At 48.3% G+C, this 19,471-nt stretch overlaps 1 protein-coding gene across 2 annotated transcripts in view; it reads left to right on the forward strand.

Annotated features, from left to right (window-relative positions):
* The first annotated feature begins 13,129 nt into the window (after positions 1-13,129).
* DENND6B (DENN domain containing 6B) overlaps positions 13,130-19,471 on the forward strand; it is a 38,210-nt gene continuing 31,868 nt past the window's right edge. Inside the window, exon 1 of one of the 2 annotated variants that reach the window (XM_039520196.1) lies at positions 13,130-13,340. In XM_039520196.1, the coding sequence (XP_039376130.1) occupies positions 13,164-13,340 (177 nt within the window). In that variant the 5' untranslated portion in view covers positions 13,130-13,163. The remainder of the gene's footprint in view (positions 13,341-19,471) is intronic. The other variant, XM_039520195.1, reaches the window with a different exon arrangement.

Here is a 19,471-nt window from a genome sequence, read left to right on the forward strand (position 1 = left end):
GGGGGGTAGGAAGGTTGCGTGGAGGCGGGAATGGCAGTAGGCGAGGATGGAATGAGGGTAGGAAGGTTCCGTGGAGGCGGGAAAGGCGTTAGGCGAGGGATGGAATGGGGGGGTAGGAAGGTTGCATGGAGGTGGGACTGGCATTTGGCGAGGATGGAATGGGGGTAGGAAAGTTCCGTGGAGGCGGGAATGGCGTTTGGCGAGGGATGGAATGGCGGGGTAGGAAGGTTGCGTGGAGGCGGGAATGGCATTTGCGAGGATGGAATGGGGGTAGGAAGGTTGCGTGGAGGCGGGAATGGCATTTGGCGAGGATGGAATGGGGGTAGGAAGGTTCCGTGGAGGCGGGAATGGTGTTTGGCGAGGATGGAATGGGGGTAGGAAGGTTGCATGGAGGCGGGAATGGCATTAGGCGAGGATGGAATGGGGTAGGAAGGTTGCATGGAGGCGGGAATGGCATTTGATGAGGGATGGAATGAGGGGTAGGAAGGTTGCGTGGAGGCGGGAATGGCATTTGATGAGGGATGGAATGGGGGGGTAGGAAGGTTGCGTGGAGGCGGGAATGGCCTTTGAGGAGGGCTGGAATGGGGGGGAGGAAGGTTGCGTGGAGGCGGGAATGGCATTAGGCGAGGGATGGAATGGGGGGTAGGAAGGTTGCGTGGAGGCGGGAATGGCGTTTGGCGAGGGATGGAATGGGGGGGTAGGAAGGTTCCGTGGAGGCGGGAATGGTGTTTGGCGAGGGATGGAATGGGGGGGTAGGAAGGTTGCATGGAGGCGGGAATGGCATTAGGCAAGGGATGGAATGGGGGGGTAGGAAGGTTGCATGGAGGTGGGAATGGCATTAGGCGAGGGATGGAATGAGGGGTAGGAAGGTTGCGTGGAGGTGGGAATGGCGTTTGGCGAGGGATGGAATGAGGGGTAGGAAGGTTGCGTGGAGGCGGGAATGGCATTTGATGAGGGATGGAATGAGGGGTAGGAAGGTTGCGTGGAGGCGAGAATGGCGTTTGGCGAGGGATGGAATATGGGGGTAGGAAGGTTCTGTGGAGGCGGGAATGGCATTTGGCGAGGGATGGAATGGGGGGGTAGGAAGGTTGCATGGAAGTGGGAATGGCATTTGATGAGGGATGGAATGGGGGGGTAGGAAGGTTGCGTGGAAGTGGGAATGGCGTTTGATGAGGGATGGAATGGCTACTTAGTTTCATAAGTTTGGTGAAGATCCTTGTCAAAGTACACTATATTGACTGAATCACCTTTATCCACATGCTTGTTGACACCCTCAAAAAATCCTAATAGATTGATGAGGCATGACTTCTCTTTACAAAAGCCATGGTGACTCTTCCCTAACATAACACGTTATCTATGTGTCTGATAATTCTGTTCCTTACTATAGTTTCTACCAATTTGCTGGGTACTGAAATTAGACACACCAGCCTATAATTGCCAGGATCTCCTCTGAAGCCCCTTTTTAAAATCAGCTCAGTTGCCCTGTACATTCCAGCACTGTACAAGAAAAGAATTAATTGAGCTTTGAAAAATGTCACATTGGATCACTTCCCCTAGTCTCTGAATGTGTCTTGTCATCTCTTTGCCTGTTTTATTTAGGCTCTCATCCTGCAAACACTTACGAACATATTAATTTTCAGCATTTGTGTAGTTTCGTTGAAGTCAAAGGGGTTACTCACGCGTGTAAAGTTATTCACATGTAAGCATTTGCAGGTTTGGAGCCTATGGCCAGGTCTCCAATAGAAAAGATTTTTCAGTAACACTATACCGGCACACACCCCAATGTAGACACAGCTTATATGGGCAAAAAAGTGCTTTTGCTAGTATAACTTATACACAGGGCCCGTGTCTTTCACGGAGGTCATGGAAGTCACGGATTCTGTGACTTTCCATGACCTCTCTGACTTCTACAGCGGCCAGTGTGGCTGACCCCAGGGCCAGCTGTTCAGGTGGCCCCAGGGACAGCCACACTGGCCACTGCTCGGGCGGCCCAGGCAGCTGGCCCCAGGGACCACCCAAGCAGTGGCCGGTGAGGCTGGCCCTCGGGACTGCCTGAGCAGTGGTCCTGGGGGCGGGCAGCAGGAGCAGCCGCTGTCAGCGGCCCCTGACAGTGGTCCCAGGGGTGGTAGGAGCAGCCACTGTTGGCAGCCCCTGGCAGTTGGTGCTGCTGCCCCTCTCCCCGCCAAGCAGCAAGTAAATTCTTGTCTCTCAAATGGTAACAATGTAGTTCTAATATGAAGTAGAAAGGTTTCCAAGGTGATACTTCTTATTGTGAAATATTTGTGGGGCATATTGTGGGCAGTTACGGCTGTATCTTTTTAACCGAAAGTTCAGGGGACTAAACTGACCATTCTCCATTAGTCTGGTTACACAAAACTAAAGGCTCCAATTCCAAATGACTGTGATGGAGTCTCACGCTCCAGGAACATGATATGGAAATTGTGCATATAAAGGGAAAAGAGAGCATGGTTGCAGACATGCTGTCCAGGAAAGAGGGCTCTGACCTGTTGCCTCTGGGTCAGCCAGTGGCTAACCCTCCTGCAGCTTTTAAGGGGGGAGGTGTGACTGAGTGCACCCCTGTATTCACACACTACACACTATGGTAATAATCTTTGTACAAAGTAAGTCTTGTGAGGTATCTCACTTCTCTGGATTGCACCCTGGAATGTCACAAGCACAACAGATCAACAAAGCCAGATCTTTGGTGAGGATTGGTCCTGTAATGCTCTTAAATTCTGCAGGACCTTAGGTGCAAAAATGTGGTCCAGCAGAATTTAGGAACTTCATAGGCCTGAAACTCTGGACCTGTGGTACTTAGATGCTTCACAGAAACTGAGCTCTTGGGAGGCCGAGCCCTCTAGAGTTTAGGCGCTTACCTTCACTGCAGGAAAGGAGATCTTTGCATCTGTCTCCTGCAGAATTCCTAAATGCCACAGGCCCAGAACTCTTGGGAAGCTTAAGTCTGTTGCTGCGTGGAAGCTCTGATGCTTATTTCCATTTAAACCCCTCACCTTCTTATTTTCCTTTAACAAAAACCTGGGAAATTAAATGTAAAAGCACCATATTAATACAATATTAAAGTGAAATGCTCAGGGACTGAGCCTCAGAATCGTCAGAACCCCTCAAAAGTCAGGAAATATCGATGTTGAGATTGAATGTCAAATCCTACCTCAGTTCTCGTGGATGTGGATTCTGGTACAGTCTTTAACCATGAGATCACAAACTGTTTCTCAAACAACACAATATTACAATGCAATCTTTAATTTGTGGATTCCAGGATCTCAGATATACATGCATCTAAGGTTGCAGAAAAAATTGTATTATGCACTATTATCTGAGAAGTACTGTAGTATGCAACCACACAATTAATGATTCTGTTGCAATATATAAATGCAAGGTGCCAAGATAAGGTTTTTTATTCTTCATATTGTTGAGGGCTTAACCTGTTCAATCCAACCCACTGCATTGATATACTTGCATGAAAATTGGATTAAATCACTATTCTGCAGAGGTCCACCATAAGGCCTATATACCATTTAAGTCGCACTTAAAAACACAAAATAGCATTAATCTGGTGTTGGCCCGCTAGAGAGGACTGAATTTCTCCCTTGATAACTATATAGGATAAGTTATTGAGGAAGACAAATGAAGCATAGATTAAAAAGGACATTAAGAAAATTAAAATCCCTGTTTATTTCTAGAGAAAGGGCTTGAGGGGCCTGATGAAAAACATTAAAGTGGAGTCAACATGAACCAAAAATACCAGCAAATTTAGCCAAACCGCTTTTTCCCATCTTTAAAATGCCTTCTGCTCCTATGATCAAAGAAACTCATACAGCTGTAGCCACCACACATATATTATACCTGGGCTGCTCTTCACCAAAAATATTACTGTGAATAAGAATGGTAATGATAGTTCTAATAACATCTGAGATGCATACAAACAATAGAGAGCCATAATTAATATAGAAATACACACTGTCACTTCAAACAGGATCAATAATAGGCATGAGTCCAGCACAGACCCTGGGTGATCTCCAGTTGTCTCCCTTGGCAGTTACAGCTTCCAAGACTCTGGAGCCTGCTCCACACTGCAAAGTTAGGTCGACATATGCCACATTAGGTTGAGTTAATAATGTATGTATTTACACTACTGAGTCCCTTCCGCCGACCTAAGGGGCTTGTAAAGTCAACTTCTGTACTCCACCTCCGCGAGAAGCGTAGTGCTTCAGTCGACATCCATGCGTTGACATGAGGATAGTGTAAATACAGCGCTGTGTAATTAGAATGAATTGGCCTTCAGGAGGTGTCCCACAGTGCTCCACTGTGACTGCTCTGGAGAGCACTTTCAACTTCACTGCACTTCAGACAGGTACACAGGAAACAGCCACCCCCCTGGTTAAAGCCCCGGTAACTTTTGAATTTTAATTTCCTATTTGTTTGGTGTGGAGAGCTTGTCAGCACAGCTGACCATGGATGCTCAAGGCCGCAAACATGCTCCAGCATGGAGCACACAGGAGGTAGTGAATCTGATTGCTGTGTGGGGAGAAGAATCTGTGCAGGCAGAGCTCCAATCCAGCAGAAGAAATGCTGACATCTATGCCAAAATCATGCAGGTCATGGGGGAGAAGAGCTACACCAGTGGTACACAGCAGTGCCGTGTGAAAATAAAGGAGCTTCGGCAAGCATACTAGAAGACAAGGGAGGCGAACAGTCGGTCTGGTTCTGAGCCACAGACATGCCGTTTCTATGAGGAACTGCATGCGATTCTAGGCTCCACTCCACCACTACCCCAAAATACTCTGTGGATACCTCCCAGGAACCCCAGGTGACAACGAAGAGGACACTGTTGAAGAAGAAGAAGAGGAGGAGAATGCGAGGCAGTCAAGCGGAGAATCCATTCTCCCCGACAGTCAAGAACTTTTTTTAACTCTGGAGCCCATCCCCTCACAGGACCAATTGTCGGCAGAGCATGATGCCTGGGAAGGCACCTCTGGTGAGTACACATTTTCAATCAAACTGTAGGAGCCACATGCTATTATTTTTAATGTTGAATCTGAATTAAAAAATTGGGATAGTAGTTATCAGCGGCCACTCCAGCTATGCAGACGGTGCTCTCCGAAAAAGACTGTTTATGTGCCTGGGGATGCCCCGGGAATCCTCCCTTGAGATCTCTAGAAAGCTTTCATGGAGGTACTCTCTAATCCTTTGCAGAAGGTTTCTGGGAAGGGCTGCCTTATTTCGTCCACCATGGTAGGACACTTTCCCATACCACTCCAGTATTAACTCGTCTGGCATAATTGCGGCACACAGTATTGCAGCATAAGGACCAGGTCTGTACCCAGATGCTTGCAGCATCTGCTCCCTTTCTGCCTCTGTTACCCTCAGGAGAATGCATCCGACAAAGTGGGTATTCACCCACGAAAGCTCATGCTCCAATACGTCTGTTAGTCTATAAGGTGCCACAGGACTCTTTGCTGCTTTTACAGATCCAGACTAACACTGATACTCAGGAGAGTGATAGCTCATATGGTCACCTACGGGAAACGGGGGAAGTTTTAAATGCTAGCCCATAAACCCCAAGCAATTTGACAAGTAATCCACCTGTTTGGTGAATTCTGGGTCACACAACCACACTTTCCCGAGCATGCCCTGGTTGTGGCTGTATTGCAGCCAGCATTTAAAAAACAGGGTTGGGGGCAATGCTTCCTGTTTGTCTCCCTTCCACCCGAACTCAGTGCTGCTTTTGTAACAATCAAACTATTTGTGGGGCTTTACGCTGGTGCCTGTCCTCAAGCACCATCTAGGTTGCTATGGGAAATGGGGCTTTTTCTGAGATTGGAACCACTGATCCCAAGGATGTCTTCACAAAATCTGCAGCACAAGACCTCTCACCCATAACTCATGGCCTGGAGTAGCAAACCGACTCTTGCAGTAGCCAGCGGTTGTGATTACATTGTGGCTTGCAGGAAAGTGCATTGAAGGGTGTTTCTTTTATAAAAAGAATTAACCTTGCACTAGAAACAATGTATGCACTGTCAATGCTACCCTTGTGCTTTGCATTCTTTGTAGATGAAACCTTGTCCATAGGCGCATCCTCCATGCCGGGACAGAGACTTTCCCAGATTAGAAGGTGGAAAAAGAAGGCTCAGGAGGACATGTCCAATGAGTTAAGGCACACCTCCGAGAGTGACAAGACGGAGCTCAGCGCAGGATTGCACTGTCCAACAGCCTGCACAAGGACCGCGAGGACAGGAGATCATGCTGGGAACACAAGCGTGACACGCAGGACAAGATGGTGCGGATTATGAGGGAGCAGACAGATATGTTGGTGTGTCTGGTTGAGGTTCAAGAAAGGCAGCTGGATGCTAGAGTCCCACTGCAGCCTATGCTGAACCTGCTGCCACCGTTGCCAAGTTCCACATCCTCCTCTCCCAGAAATCCTAGGATGCGGGGGCTTGGGGAATTCTGGTATCCCTTGTACTAAACTCCAGGGGAGGGTACAAGGATGAGAAGGCGCCCATTCCCACACCTTTGATTGTTATTGCAGCACAACTGTAAGCAAGCCGTCCTTGTTTCTCCCTGCCCTCCCCCAGTGTTATCAGCCCCTTAGACTCAGATTATCTTACTTGTCTTCGCTGTCTCTCAGTGCTTGTGAGCATAATCAAAATTAATGGATTGAGGAGAAAAGGCTCTTTATTAATTCAGCACACTGTAGGGGGTGTAGTTCACAGGGGAGTACATGCAATGAAGGGGACACCTTGGTAAGGAACAACACACAAAAGTGTTGCATTACTGTGGATCATTGATGAAACTAGTTTTCAAAGCCTCACGGAGACACAGTGCGCCTCAATGTGCTCTTTTTACTGACCTGGTATCTGGCTGATCAAAATTGTCTGCCAGGTGATCTGCCTCCACCCTCGACCCCATGCCCCACCAGAAACTTTTCTCCTTTTGTTTCACAGATATTATGAAGCACACAGCACTCAGCAACAACAATGGGAATATTGCTTTCACTAAGGTCTAACCTAGTTAGCAAAATACACAAGTGGGCTTTTAAACATCCAAAGGCACATTCCACCACCATTCTGCACTCGCTCAGCCGATGAGTGAACCGCTCCTTACTGCTGTCCAGGCTGCCTGTGTACGGCTTCATGAGCCATAAGAACAACGGGTGGGTGGGTTTCTCAGGATCACAATTGGCATTTCAACATCACCACTGATTATTTTGCAGTCTGCAAAGAAAGTTCCTGCTTGCAGCTTTCTGAACAGACCGGTGTTCCTAAAGATGTGCACGTCATGCACCTTTCCCGACCATCCCACGTTGATGTCAGTTAAACAGCCCCTGTTCCCCACCAGTGCTTGCAACACCATTGAGAAGTACCCCTTTCGGTTTATGTACTCTTTGGCAACATGGTCTGGTGCCAAGATAGGGATGTGCATTCTGTCTGTCGACCCACTGTAGTTAGGGAACCCCATCGCGGCAAAATCTCAAACTCCCACTATGTCCTGGACATTTTCCAGAGTCACTACCCTACTTAGCAGAAGTCCATTGATGGCTCTGGCAAGGTGGATCACAGCAGACCCCATGCCAATATAAAGGAGCTGAGACAGGCCTACCAGAAGGCAATGGAGGCCAACCATCACTCTGGTGTGGAGCCAAAGACATATTGCTTCTACAAGGAGCTGCACGCCATACTCGGCAGCAACACCACCTCCACTGCTAAGAGCCCCATGGATACTTTGGGGGGACTGGAGGCAGTGGTCAGCAGATTCAACCCCAATGACAAAGTGGTGGATGAGGAAATGGAGCTCGAGGACGATATGGAGCAAATGGCAAGAATGTCCAGTGGTGTGACGAATCAGGACCTCTTTTCCACTCTGGAGGGGTCTAGCCATTCTCAGCACTCTGGCTCTGGCACACAGGATGCAGGGGAGGCAAGCTCCAGTAAGTGCTCATTTTGCTTTGACACTGCATGGTGACAGGAGAGTGTGCTCTCATGTACTCTTTTATATGGCAGAAGAGGGATAAGGGACAGATATTAACAACAGAGCCTATGCAGCGAGTCCATGGTGGAAAAGTTTGTTAATGTACACGGGGATGTCCCTGGAATCCTCCATAGTGATCTCTAGGAAATGTTCCTCTAGGTATTCTGCAATCCTTTGCCAAAGATTCCTTGGTAGAGCTGCCTTGTTTCTCCCCCCACTATAGGAGACTTTGCCATGCCACCCAGCAATTATTTCTGCAGGGACCAGAGTGGCACACAGGTGAGCAGCATACGGAGCTGGTCTGAAGCGGCACACATGCAGGAGATACACCCTTGAATTCTGGGTTACCCTCAGGAGTGAGATATCGGGTTTGATTACTCTAACACAGGGGTCGGCAACCTTTCAGAAATGGTGTGCCAAGTCTTCGTTTATTCACTCTAATTTAAGGTTTCGCGTGCCAGTAATACATTTTCATGTTTTTAAAAGGTCTCTTTTCATAAGTCTATAATATTATAACTAAACTATTGTTGTATGTAAAGTAAATAAGGTTTTTTAAATGTTTAAGAAGCTTCATTTAAAATTACATTAAAATGCAGAGCCCTCCGAACCGGTGGCCAGGACCTGGGCAGTGTGAGTGCCACTGAAAATCAGCTTGCGTGCCACCTTCGATACGCGTGCCATAGGTTGCCTACCCCTGCTCTAACATGTTGAAGAGGGTGCCAGTATTCAGAATAGTCTCCCTAACCACTTTTAGTGACCCCCTTTGCAAACCACTCTTTATAACTTCTTGCGCATTCACCCTTGCCACCTCTCTCCCCCACAAACTCACCATATTTGGGACTCATGCCAACCTGTATGCTAGCTCAGGGACAGTGAAAAAGAGGTGTGTATAACTTTTGTGATTCACAACTGTGAGTGCACTCATAATACTGTCTCTGTTCATTGTTTCTTTGGCTTCTGCAGATGTGCCCTTGAGGACCCAATCCTCCAGCAGAGTGCCTCCATCAGATAAGGTGCGAATCAGGAGGAGTAAGGAAGATATGTTTCATTAAGTGCTGCAGTCAATAGATGCAGCACACCATGAAACAAGAGCATGGAGGGAGACAATTAATGAAAGACTGAGGCTGGATAGCCTGGAAAGGACCTGGGGGAAGGAGTGGATGATAAAGCTACTGGAAGGCTAGACAGAGATGATTAAGTCCCTCATTACCCTGGAATCTGAGCACACCTGTGCACGACTCACCCTGCACCCACTACAGAACTCCAGTCCATGCCCTCTCCAAACTCCCGCACTGCAGTCCTCACAAGTTCCCAGGCCCTCACAGTACCCTGTGCACTCCACACCTAGGATCTGGTTTCTCAGTGAAAGCTGGAGTTACACACAGCTGTGAAAGCCCTAACTGCAAGACTGTTCCTCATTGCCCATGTCACCTGTTTGACCAAACATTTGTGTTTTGTCCTATTACTAAACTTGAGTCTTTGAAATAAAGTGATTCTTTATTTGTGACATACATACATTGGTTAGTGCTAACACTGAAACACAGTGGCTATAGATAGAACTATTTGCTCACTGCAATTAATGGTGTAATTCAAGGCAGCAAGTAATCACTGCCTGGTCAAATGCCTCACACAAGGACACATTACTGGAAATTGTTGCCAAAATACTCCTTCAAAGCCTTCTTGATTGGAATAGCTTCCCACTGCACCCCTCTAATTACCTTTGTATCCGGCTGCTCAAAATCAGCCAGCCAATCAACCTCAGCAGCCCACCCCTGGGGAAACTTTCCCCCCTTCACTTTGCTATTACGTACAGTACAGCAGGCTGCAATGACCGTTGGAATCTTTTCCTCACTGAGGTCTAGCCGGCCAAAAAGACAGCACCAGTGAGCTTTTAATCAGCCAAAGGCACATTCAATGGTCATTCAGCACCTGCTGAGCCTATTGTTGAAGAGCTCCTTCTCACTGTCTAGGTTCCCAGTGTAAGGCTTCACATGCCATGGAAGCAAGAGGTAGGCGAGATTTCCAAGGATCACTATGGGCATTTGCACATCCTCCACTGGAATCTTCTGGTCTGGAAAGAAAGTCCCAGCCTGCAGTTTTCTATACTGGGCTGCATCATGCACCTTCCCTGACCACCCTGCACTGATGTCAGTGGAATGGTTCCGGTGATCCACCAGTGCCTGCAAGACCATGGAGAAGTAGCCCTTTCAGTTGATGTACTCCATCAGAAGATGGTCAGGGGACAACATTGGGATATGTGTTCCATCTATCGCCCCACTGCAGTTAGGGAATTCCATTGCCTCAAAGCCATCAATTATTTCCTGCACATTACCAAGCGTCACAGTCCTTCGTAGCAGGAGACAATTAATGGCCCTGCACACTTGCATTACTGCAACCCCCACGGTGGACTTTCCAACCCCAGAGTGATTCACGATTGATCGATTGCAGTCTGGAGTTGCCAGCTTCCACACAGTGATCTCCACTCACTTTTCCACAGTGAGGGCAGCTCTCATTCTGCTGTCCTTATGCTGCAGTGCTGGGGCGAGCTATGCAGACAGTTCCATGAAGGTGGGTTTCTGCATCCAAAAGTTCTGCAGTTACTGCTCGCCATCCCATACATGCATCACAACTTGATCCTGACACTCAGTGCTTGTTTCCCTAGCCTAGTGCCAACAGTCCACCCTGGCAAGCTGCTCTGTGAATGCCAGCAGCAATCTTGAATTATTTGCTTGGCAGACAGCAGGGCAGGCATCACTAATTCACTCTCCATTTAGCAGTTAATTAAATACTGCAGGACCAGCCACATTGTGTTCATAAGGCTCATCACCAGACTGGTCAGCAGCTCAGAATCCATGCTGTCAGGCAGAGGTGGTGGGCACACAGTTTACAAGGGTAATTGAAAAATGGCACAAAACAAGTAGGAAGTCCATGGAATGATGGGACAGAAAGAATTTCATCACAAGATGGTGAGCATGTCCCCATGATGCACCGCAATCCGTTCTCAGAACTCCCAGAGGCAGAGGGAGACAAAGGATGGCGAGTTACACAGTGGAATAACTATCAATGATGCAACGCTCTCTCTGTCAAAGCAAGAACAAGTACTGTGGACGCATTCTGCTGACACAAGGAGTGTTGTGTGGATGTGCACAACTGATGTTATTAAAGCGACTTATGATCTTTGACATAACTTAAGTTGACTTAACTCAGTAGTGTAGACATGGCCTAAATATAATGTCATGTTTCCTGTATAGTCTTCCAATCCTCTTGTCTTGTCACATGCCCAAACCATCTAAGCCTGGACTCTCTCAACTTTTATATAATTGGTACCACCTTTCCCCTACTTTGTTCATGCCGAACATAGTTCATCCTTGTATCTCCAAGCATCCATTTTAACATTTTAATTTCAACCATATTAAAGATTTGCTTCTATTTCTTTCTCAGTCCCCCACCATTCACAGGCATACAAAAGTGCAGGCCAGATAGCAACTGTGAAAAAACAGGACAGGGGTGGGGGGTAATAGGTGCCTATATAAGAAAAAGTCCCAAAAAACAGGACTGTCCACATCCGGTCACCCTAGGCCTGATTGCAAGATAAAATGATGATTATTTATACTGCAGTAGCGTCTAGAAGCCACAGCCCCACTGTGTGCTAAGAACTGTACAAACATATAACAAAGAGACAGTGTCTGCCCCATAAAATTTACATTATTTTTAAAAACGTAAAAATTTCTACTAATACCTTAGTTTACTAAACTGAAAGAATTAAAAATATCTAATTTACTCATCATTCCTTTAACACTTTGCATAAAATTCACCCTGGGCATTGGGTCTCACAAGGCCTATGCACCACTTAAATTTCACTTAAACCTTTAAGTGGTATATAGAGACTAGTGCAAGTTATGTATGTTACTTCACTTACTGGAAACAGGCTGGCCATTTTCTGTGTATAATCAGTTTCAGTCTTTTCTGCTTATGCACTAACACATGCCGCATGCAGAGATTCAGGAATAGGCTTAGTTTAAAAGAAAAAGGATGTATTGTGAGATAACAGGTTTATTATTCGGATACTGACTGGTGACTATTTCCATCTTCAGACTCCCTCCTTAACTGCCATCCACTGAAAAGTGGATATAACAGCAGTTGGGTGGACAGAAGATGCTACCTGCTGTTATGTCTGCGGTGAAATTGATCTTAATTCACAGGATCTCCTGCACTACACCAGCTCTTGAGTGTTGAAGTCTCTTTTATTAGCATGTTTGAGAATCTTCCCTAAAATGATCTTTTCCAAATTATTTTCAATGTAACTAGGAATGTTAGGCGGTTTGTTGTTTCAGGCTTTTTTTTTTTTTTATTGAATGTGAGGCAGCCAAATAGCATACAGTAGAGGCAAGTGCAGTGAAAGCCTCCGACACTCAGTTTTGCCACCACACCTCAATTTAACAGCATGCCTGCAGTACTATTCCAGTCCTGGGTTCTACACACCCCATTCTGCCAATTCATATTAATTCTGACCAGAGCTGCACTTTCACAGCCTGTTATTCCAGTCCCAGGCCCCCCCACAGGTCGGTGGATACCTTTGTAACTTTGTCCTGTGGAGCAATAAGAGGTGCTGCTGTTGTAACGCAGCATTGTTCAGGCAGAAGTCTCTCCCCTCCCCGTTGTTAATTTTGACTTAGCTTGCCTGGACTAGGGAGTGAGGTGGTAAAATCCGGAGCAGTGGTGGGGTCCTTTAGAAAGGTTAATGGCGCAAAGGAAGGCTTGGTATTTATACTGTACCCGAGGCCTGCCATGAAAGGGGCAGTTCCCTGCGTTCAGGAGCAGCATGGTAAACTGAGGCACAGAAGGGCGGAGGGGTCACACAGCAGGGCGGGGGTTGAGAGGGGGGGGGAACCCAGGAGTCCTAGCCCCCACAGGCCGGGGCAGTACGCGCCCCCTTTCCTGCTATCACCCCCCCAGTTACCCTGCAGCCCCCAGCCCGCCCCACGCGCGGCCCTGCCCCACAGCCAGACTCGCTGCGTTCCGCAGAGCCCAGGGGCGGCCGCTCTAGCTGGCTGGAGGCTGTCGCGGAGCGGGTCCTCCCGGGCGGCAGGGGGCGCTGCGGCGGCGGCGGGCGGGCGGGCGGGCCCCGGCCGTCACGGCCGCGGAGAGGAGGGGAGCGGCCGCCGCCGGCTGCCATGGACGCGCTGTGCAGCGCCGACCCCCGGCCTCGCGGCCGCCGCGGGGAGCCGCCCGTGTGCTCCTGCCCGGAGCCGGGCCCGGCGGCCTCCCTGCTGCCCTGGGCCCGCTTCTCCGCCTGGCTCGAGTGTGTCTGCGTGGTCACCTTCGACCTGGAGCTGGGGCAGGCAATGGAGGTGAGGGGGGCTGTGGGGGGAAGGGTGAGGGGGCTCTGGGGATGGGGGGCTCTGGGGCCGGGGGCCTGTGGTGGGCAGGGGATATGGAGTGGGAGGGGCTCAGGCCAGCGGGGCAGGGTACGGGGGCTGTGGGGGCAGGGTGAGGGGCTGGTGGGGGTCAGTGGGTATGGGGTGGTTGGAGGAGTGAGGGGGCTCTGGGGCCAGGGTGTGGGGTGCAGGGTGAGGGGGACCCTGGAGAGAACGGGGTGGGGGGGCATGGGCTGAGGGGGTCTCTGGGGCCATGGGAAGCAGGGGGTCATGGTTGTACGGGGTGAGGGGGGGCTCTGGGGACATGGAGGTGAAGGTTGGCATGGGGTGACGGGGGCCCTAGGGCCTTGTGGGGGTACAGGATGAGGGAATGGAGATGACTAAGGGGTACGGTGGGGAGGACAGGTATGGGCAAAGGGGGGCCATGGAGGTGAATAGGGGAGACCTGAGGGGAGGAAGCCATGGGGTGAGGAGGGGCTGGGGGGTATGGCGTGAGGAGGGTTGGGAAATACACCCCTCCCCCTGTATGGGGGGCCATGGAGGTGAGGAGGGTCTGGGGGTATGAGGTGAGCGGGAGGTGAAGGAGCTATGGAGAGAGGCCTTAAGGGGGAGCAAGGGAGGTGAGGGGGTGTAGGTGGCCAAGGGGGTGCATGGGCAAAGGAGGTCCATGGAGGCAAGTATGAGGGGCCCTGGGGTCAGAGCTGTCCCTTGGATATGTTGAATTGGGGCAACGGCTCTGGGTCCTGTGCTTTGAGGGATTCCCTGCTTCAGTGTGCCTGTGTCATGTGGGGGGCGCTAGGCCGTCCAGGGGAGCTGGGGTTAGGGGTGCCTGGGGGGCCAGGCCAGCCTGGGGGTGAGGTTAATGGTTTGGCGGGCTAGGCTGGCCAAGGAGTTAACAGGGGGCCTGGTGCCGGCAGTGAGGGTCAAGCCTGCACTCACCGGTGCGAAGCGCGCATTGTATTTCCTTTTCTTACTCGTCTGCCGCCGCACTGGCCTGGCGCATCCTAGTACCGCCAGAACACGCCACGTTGACCCCATCCATTGCCCTTCTGCCCCGGACCCTTCCCTTTTCTGGGACCCCCCTGCACAGGGGTCCCCTCACCCTTGGTACAGGTGCTACCCAGTGCCTCTCCATCGTCCCTCACCCCCCAGCACTGGTGTCACCTCCCCACACCAGATTTCACCTGTATAAAAAATGTTAAGGGTACCCATACAGGTTGATTTGTCTCGGGCTCCACACTCTCCTAGGGAAGACCCTGCATAGGGTGATGGGGGAGCTGAGGAGGGGAGGCCATGGGGGTGGGGGCAGATGGCTATGGAGGTGAGGGGATGAACAAGGGTAAACTTTGGCCCCCACCTGGACCCCATAGAGAATTCCCCATAAGGGATAGAGAGAATTGTTTGGGGATGGGGAACACTTAACTGAAAGGGCTTGAGTTGCCTCCTTGGGAGAACATGGAGCCTGAGAGGGGACCCTGTGGAGGAAGGGAATTGGAAGATACACAAAGGGAGCTAGGTGTATGGGACATGTGAGGTGACTGAAGGCTTGAAGCCCACCCTGCTCAGAGGAGAGCTTGAGGTCCCATCATAAGAAAGGATCTTGCAATAACAGACATTTCCACTGATTGCACTGAACCCCAGGATTGAACCTCGTCTCCTGCCTGTAACTCACTGTGTGATCACAGGAACTACCCCCTCTGTGCCGTTTATTTACAGACTGTAAAACGGGGAGGATCCTGACCTCTGACTCCTAGAGAATTGAGACTTAATTATTGTTATAGCACTTTGAGGTCCCTAGATGGGAGGAGCTAGAGGTCAAACTAGCGCATCCCTGCTTAGGAATTGTTTGGGTGAGTTTTTTGCTTCCTGGACATTTACATTTATTTTTACTTTCTATGCAGTTTGAAAATAAAATATATATAAAAGTAAAATAATTTCCACCCTGCAATTCAGTCAGTTTTACATTCCCAGTGGACTTGTTTCTTCACAGCCAGGTCTACTAAATCCTGGAGAGAACATGCAGATCTGGGGGCTGTGGTGGCATATCAAGATAATTCGTAGCATAAATATTTAATAGATCCTAATGAATATTTAACCTGAAAGAAGTTGAACTCTCACCCTTCACTATCTGTCCATTGTTAGATGAGAAGTGTGACTTGAACTTGCATATAGTTGACTTGGCAACGCAGCAAATCATCTTGAAATGGGATAGTCTCCTTCTGTTTGGTGTAAGGGCCTGGAGAAGCACTTATCTGACAGCACCAGCTGCCTGGAACATAGTGGGGCCATCTCAGGATCTTGGTGATGCCACATCCTCTTTTTACCAGTTTATATCTAGGACAGGCCACACTGTCTGGTCCTTCTCACCTTTGTGAGGAAGCAGAAGGGGAACCCCACAGTGTTATCTGCAGCAAGGGAGAGAGTTTGGGGAAGAGGAACGATGTGGGTGGAATTAAGCATGGAAACTCAGAGTGTTTCCTGGGTGGGAAGGAAGCAAATGATTAGAGGGCTCAAGCTGTTGTGTTTTGGTAGAGAATTGTAAGAAGGTAATTAAAAAAAAACTTATGGTTTTGAACCATCGAGATATACGCTAGTTAGCGTCTTTAATCCTGTGATGTTATCATCATTTCCCTAATGCTTCCCCACACACATCCGTTCCCCTCCTATTATCTCGCTGGTCTTAAATTAGGTCCTGATCCTGTGATTGACTCCACTCGGACAGATCAGTGCATCCACACAAGGTCAATTACAGGGTCAGAACCTTAAACTGTAAGCTCTTTGGGACAGGGAGAATGTCTTACAATATGTTTGTATGGCATCTGGTGTGATGGGACCTCAGTCCTGACTTGGGTCTTTGGATGCTGCTGTAATACCGCACCATTGAGATCAAGCCATTAGAGAAATGTGTGTCTATATGTGGCCCAGTATGCTTCTGGAGAGATGTTTATAGTTATGGTATGTCTACAGCAGCTGAGGAGGATGCTTCCCTTGCTTCTCTGCTCAAGCGAGCGTGCAAAAAATAGCAGTGTGGCTGCGGTGGCACAGGCAGCGGCAGCTCGGGCTGGCTGAGCACGATCCCACCCGACCACCTGGGTGTGTACTTGGATGGCTTAGCCTGAGCTGCAGCTTGTGTCACTGTGGCCACACTGCTCTTTTTAGCATGCTAACAGAGCTAACATGTGCCTGTTTACCCAGGCCGGGAAGCACTCTTCCAGCTGCTGTGCAGATCCTCGGACTGACACTTCAGAAATACTTAGAAGAAGAATTTTGCCTTTGCCAGTGGCATTGCAAAATGGATATAGAGGTGGGGAGAAAAGCTTTTCTGCTTTGCCCAGGTTGAGTGTACACCATACTTCTTTGCAGCAACCTCTGGCAATCTGTGCATGAAGAGGCACTGGTGCCAAAAAAGGCTTTCGTTCTGCATGTTAGTGGAAATCCATTAAACAGCAGTGATGTGTCTTATTCCAGAGTAGGTGTATTCCACATATGGCCACCACAGTTCTGCAGTAGAGGTAGATCTGGTTGGAGCAAGATTTGCATTCTGAGACCTGTAATTATTATGGGCTGTGCCTGTGGATTAAGCAACAGGGAAGCTGCATTGTGCTCCTTTGGATACAAATTAGGTGAAGGGCACTGGTTCCGCCAATTTGCCTATAGCCTATGTTGAGACTAAGTTTGAGAATTCTTAGTGTGTGCCTTACCTTTGCCGCTCTTTGGCACTGCCTGGTTGGCCTCTCAATACAGAAATGGGCACTAACATTGTTCCAACCCCTATCCCACCCTTCAGACTTTGCCTTCCACATCTGAGACAGGAGAGTGAAAAATTATTCCTTCTGTGTACTTTGTAGACACAGAGTCATCCTGGACACATTAATTCTAAATACTGGGATTTCTTAACTGTTTACTGGACTTTATTTTATTTTTCAGTGCCTAACTAGCTTTTGGAGATGTATAAAAAATAAAAACATGGGAGACCTAATCAGCCTTGCTGTAGGGTTCTTCGAAACTGTGCAGTCTCAAATATTTTTTTCTGAATAAAACTCTTCCGGATGGATCTGATTGGATGGAGCTTTCAGTGTTATTAAAATCAATGCATTTCTTCCTTCCCCTTGCTGCTCTAGATCAGTATAAAAGCCATGTAATTGGAGCCATCCTGGTGCACAGTTCTTGTCCTTTAACAACAATATGCATGAAGGCAAGCCTAGTTTGTATTGTGGATCCATCAAATGGAATGGGAACTCTTAATACACCCTTACAGCTGTCACTGTAGCCTAGGGATTGCACGTTTCCAAATGTTGCATGATTTGTATGTTGTCTGCACAGCAATCACCAAGCACAGATATTCAATCAGTCTTGAACATAAAGCGTTCCATTGGCTTTAGCCTTGGTGGTGTTCAAATGTATAATATAATACAAACCGTAATAGGTGCTACGAAAGGAAGAATCAGCTGATGCAGGAATCAGATAGAATTACACTGGCTATGAGTCATGCACCAGCATGTTTCTTCAAATAGCCTATGAAGTGACTATCTCAGTTCAGGACAACTGCACCTGTATTTCCCCTCAGTGGTCCAGCAAAGGCACTCACTCTCAGACTTCCAGTTTTCCAGCTGTTGCCTCTCTTCGGTGGAGAACTGCATCTCAATCCCTTCTGACCAGGGTATGTCCAGGCGGAACAGTTCCTGGCCTTTGCTGTATTTCCAGCACAGATAGTCTGCCTAAACAGACTTGCTTGCTTTCTCTTCAGAGACTGATAACAATGATTGTCAACGGCTGTAAGTTACTGCACAGTTCTTTCTAAGCAAGCCAAATGTAACGTTTAAAGCATTACAGAGAAGATGCATTAAAAACAATAAAAGAACTTACACACATGCTAATAAGCTTATCTGGAACTTCTGAGTTCCTAACATGGATTCTGGCAGATGAGTCCTTCAGTCCCCTACCCTACAGGAGACCCTGTGGTTACCAGTTCCTCACAACTCCAGCTCAGAACAAGCACCCAGTCTTACGAGGCCTCAGTAGGCCAAGTCCTTCCAATCCTTCCCTAAGGATTGGGGCCCTCCGTGGACCAGAGGTCCTGTCTGCTTGCTGTATGAGGAAGAAGGCCCTGAGGCACTTTAAACCCAGGCTTTTTATCCAAAAGTCTCTTCTTTGTCTCTTGGTCTCTGGAGAATTCAGTTTGAACTAGTATCTGTATATATCCCTGCAGGGGTGGGTTCCAAGCCTGATAAAGGATGAAGTTCATTAGCATCCCCCTTTCCTACTAGAGAAGGTCTGTACAATGTCACAACACATATACAATTGCATTGTTAATACAATGTACCCCAAAGATATTAACCTTTGTAAGTTTATCTTAATTCCATAAGGCTATTACAGGATTTTGTCAGTCTGTCACCCTGACAACAAAAATAGCAGGGAAAATTTCAAAATATTTCCCTATCTTTATTTTTGTTTTTCTTCCTCCAGTTAACAGTTTGGAGTCTGTAGGTGCTGTTGGGAACAGATCTTACTAGCACATTGCTTTTGAACTCTACAAGGGCCCTGACTGCTCGGCTGCTGCTGTCATAGAAACAGACAGTGGAGTGCTGAAAATGGGGTCTGGTAGTTCTAAAATAACCCATTTCACAAAAGCACAACCCCTCCCTTCCTAAACCCCTCCAAACACAGGCGCTTTGTGCAGCAGGGGCTATTTTAAACTACCAGACTCCATATTCAGGGTTACAGTTTGCGTTGCTATGACAGTAGCAGAGCACTCGGGGCCCTTGTAGATTTCAATGTGGGAGCCTTAGTGGAATGACCCTTTCTCAACAGTACAAGCAGGCTGCACACTGTTAACTTAGCTTTGGTGGGAGAGCTCCTACTTCACAGAGAATACTGAGTGACTTCAGCCAGTTGGGGCTCCTGTTTAGATTTCAAGGGATCTTTACAATGAAATGTTCCTTTTTATATACAGTACATTTTTGCAATTGAAAAGTGCTATATCCTAAATATTCTGGATTTTCTTTTCATCCACAAAGTATTTAATGAGTATTAACTTATTCCCAACCTTCTCCTGGGTGGGTAAGTATTCTTAGCTCATTTTACTGGGGAAGGAGAGGTATAGA

Source organism: Mauremys reevesii, linkage group 1, assembly GCF_016161935.1.
Source record: "Mauremys reevesii isolate NIE-2019 linkage group 1, ASM1616193v1, whole genome shotgun sequence".
NCBI classification, from domain to species: domain Eukaryota; kingdom Metazoa; phylum Chordata; order Testudines; family Geoemydidae; genus Mauremys; species Mauremys reevesii.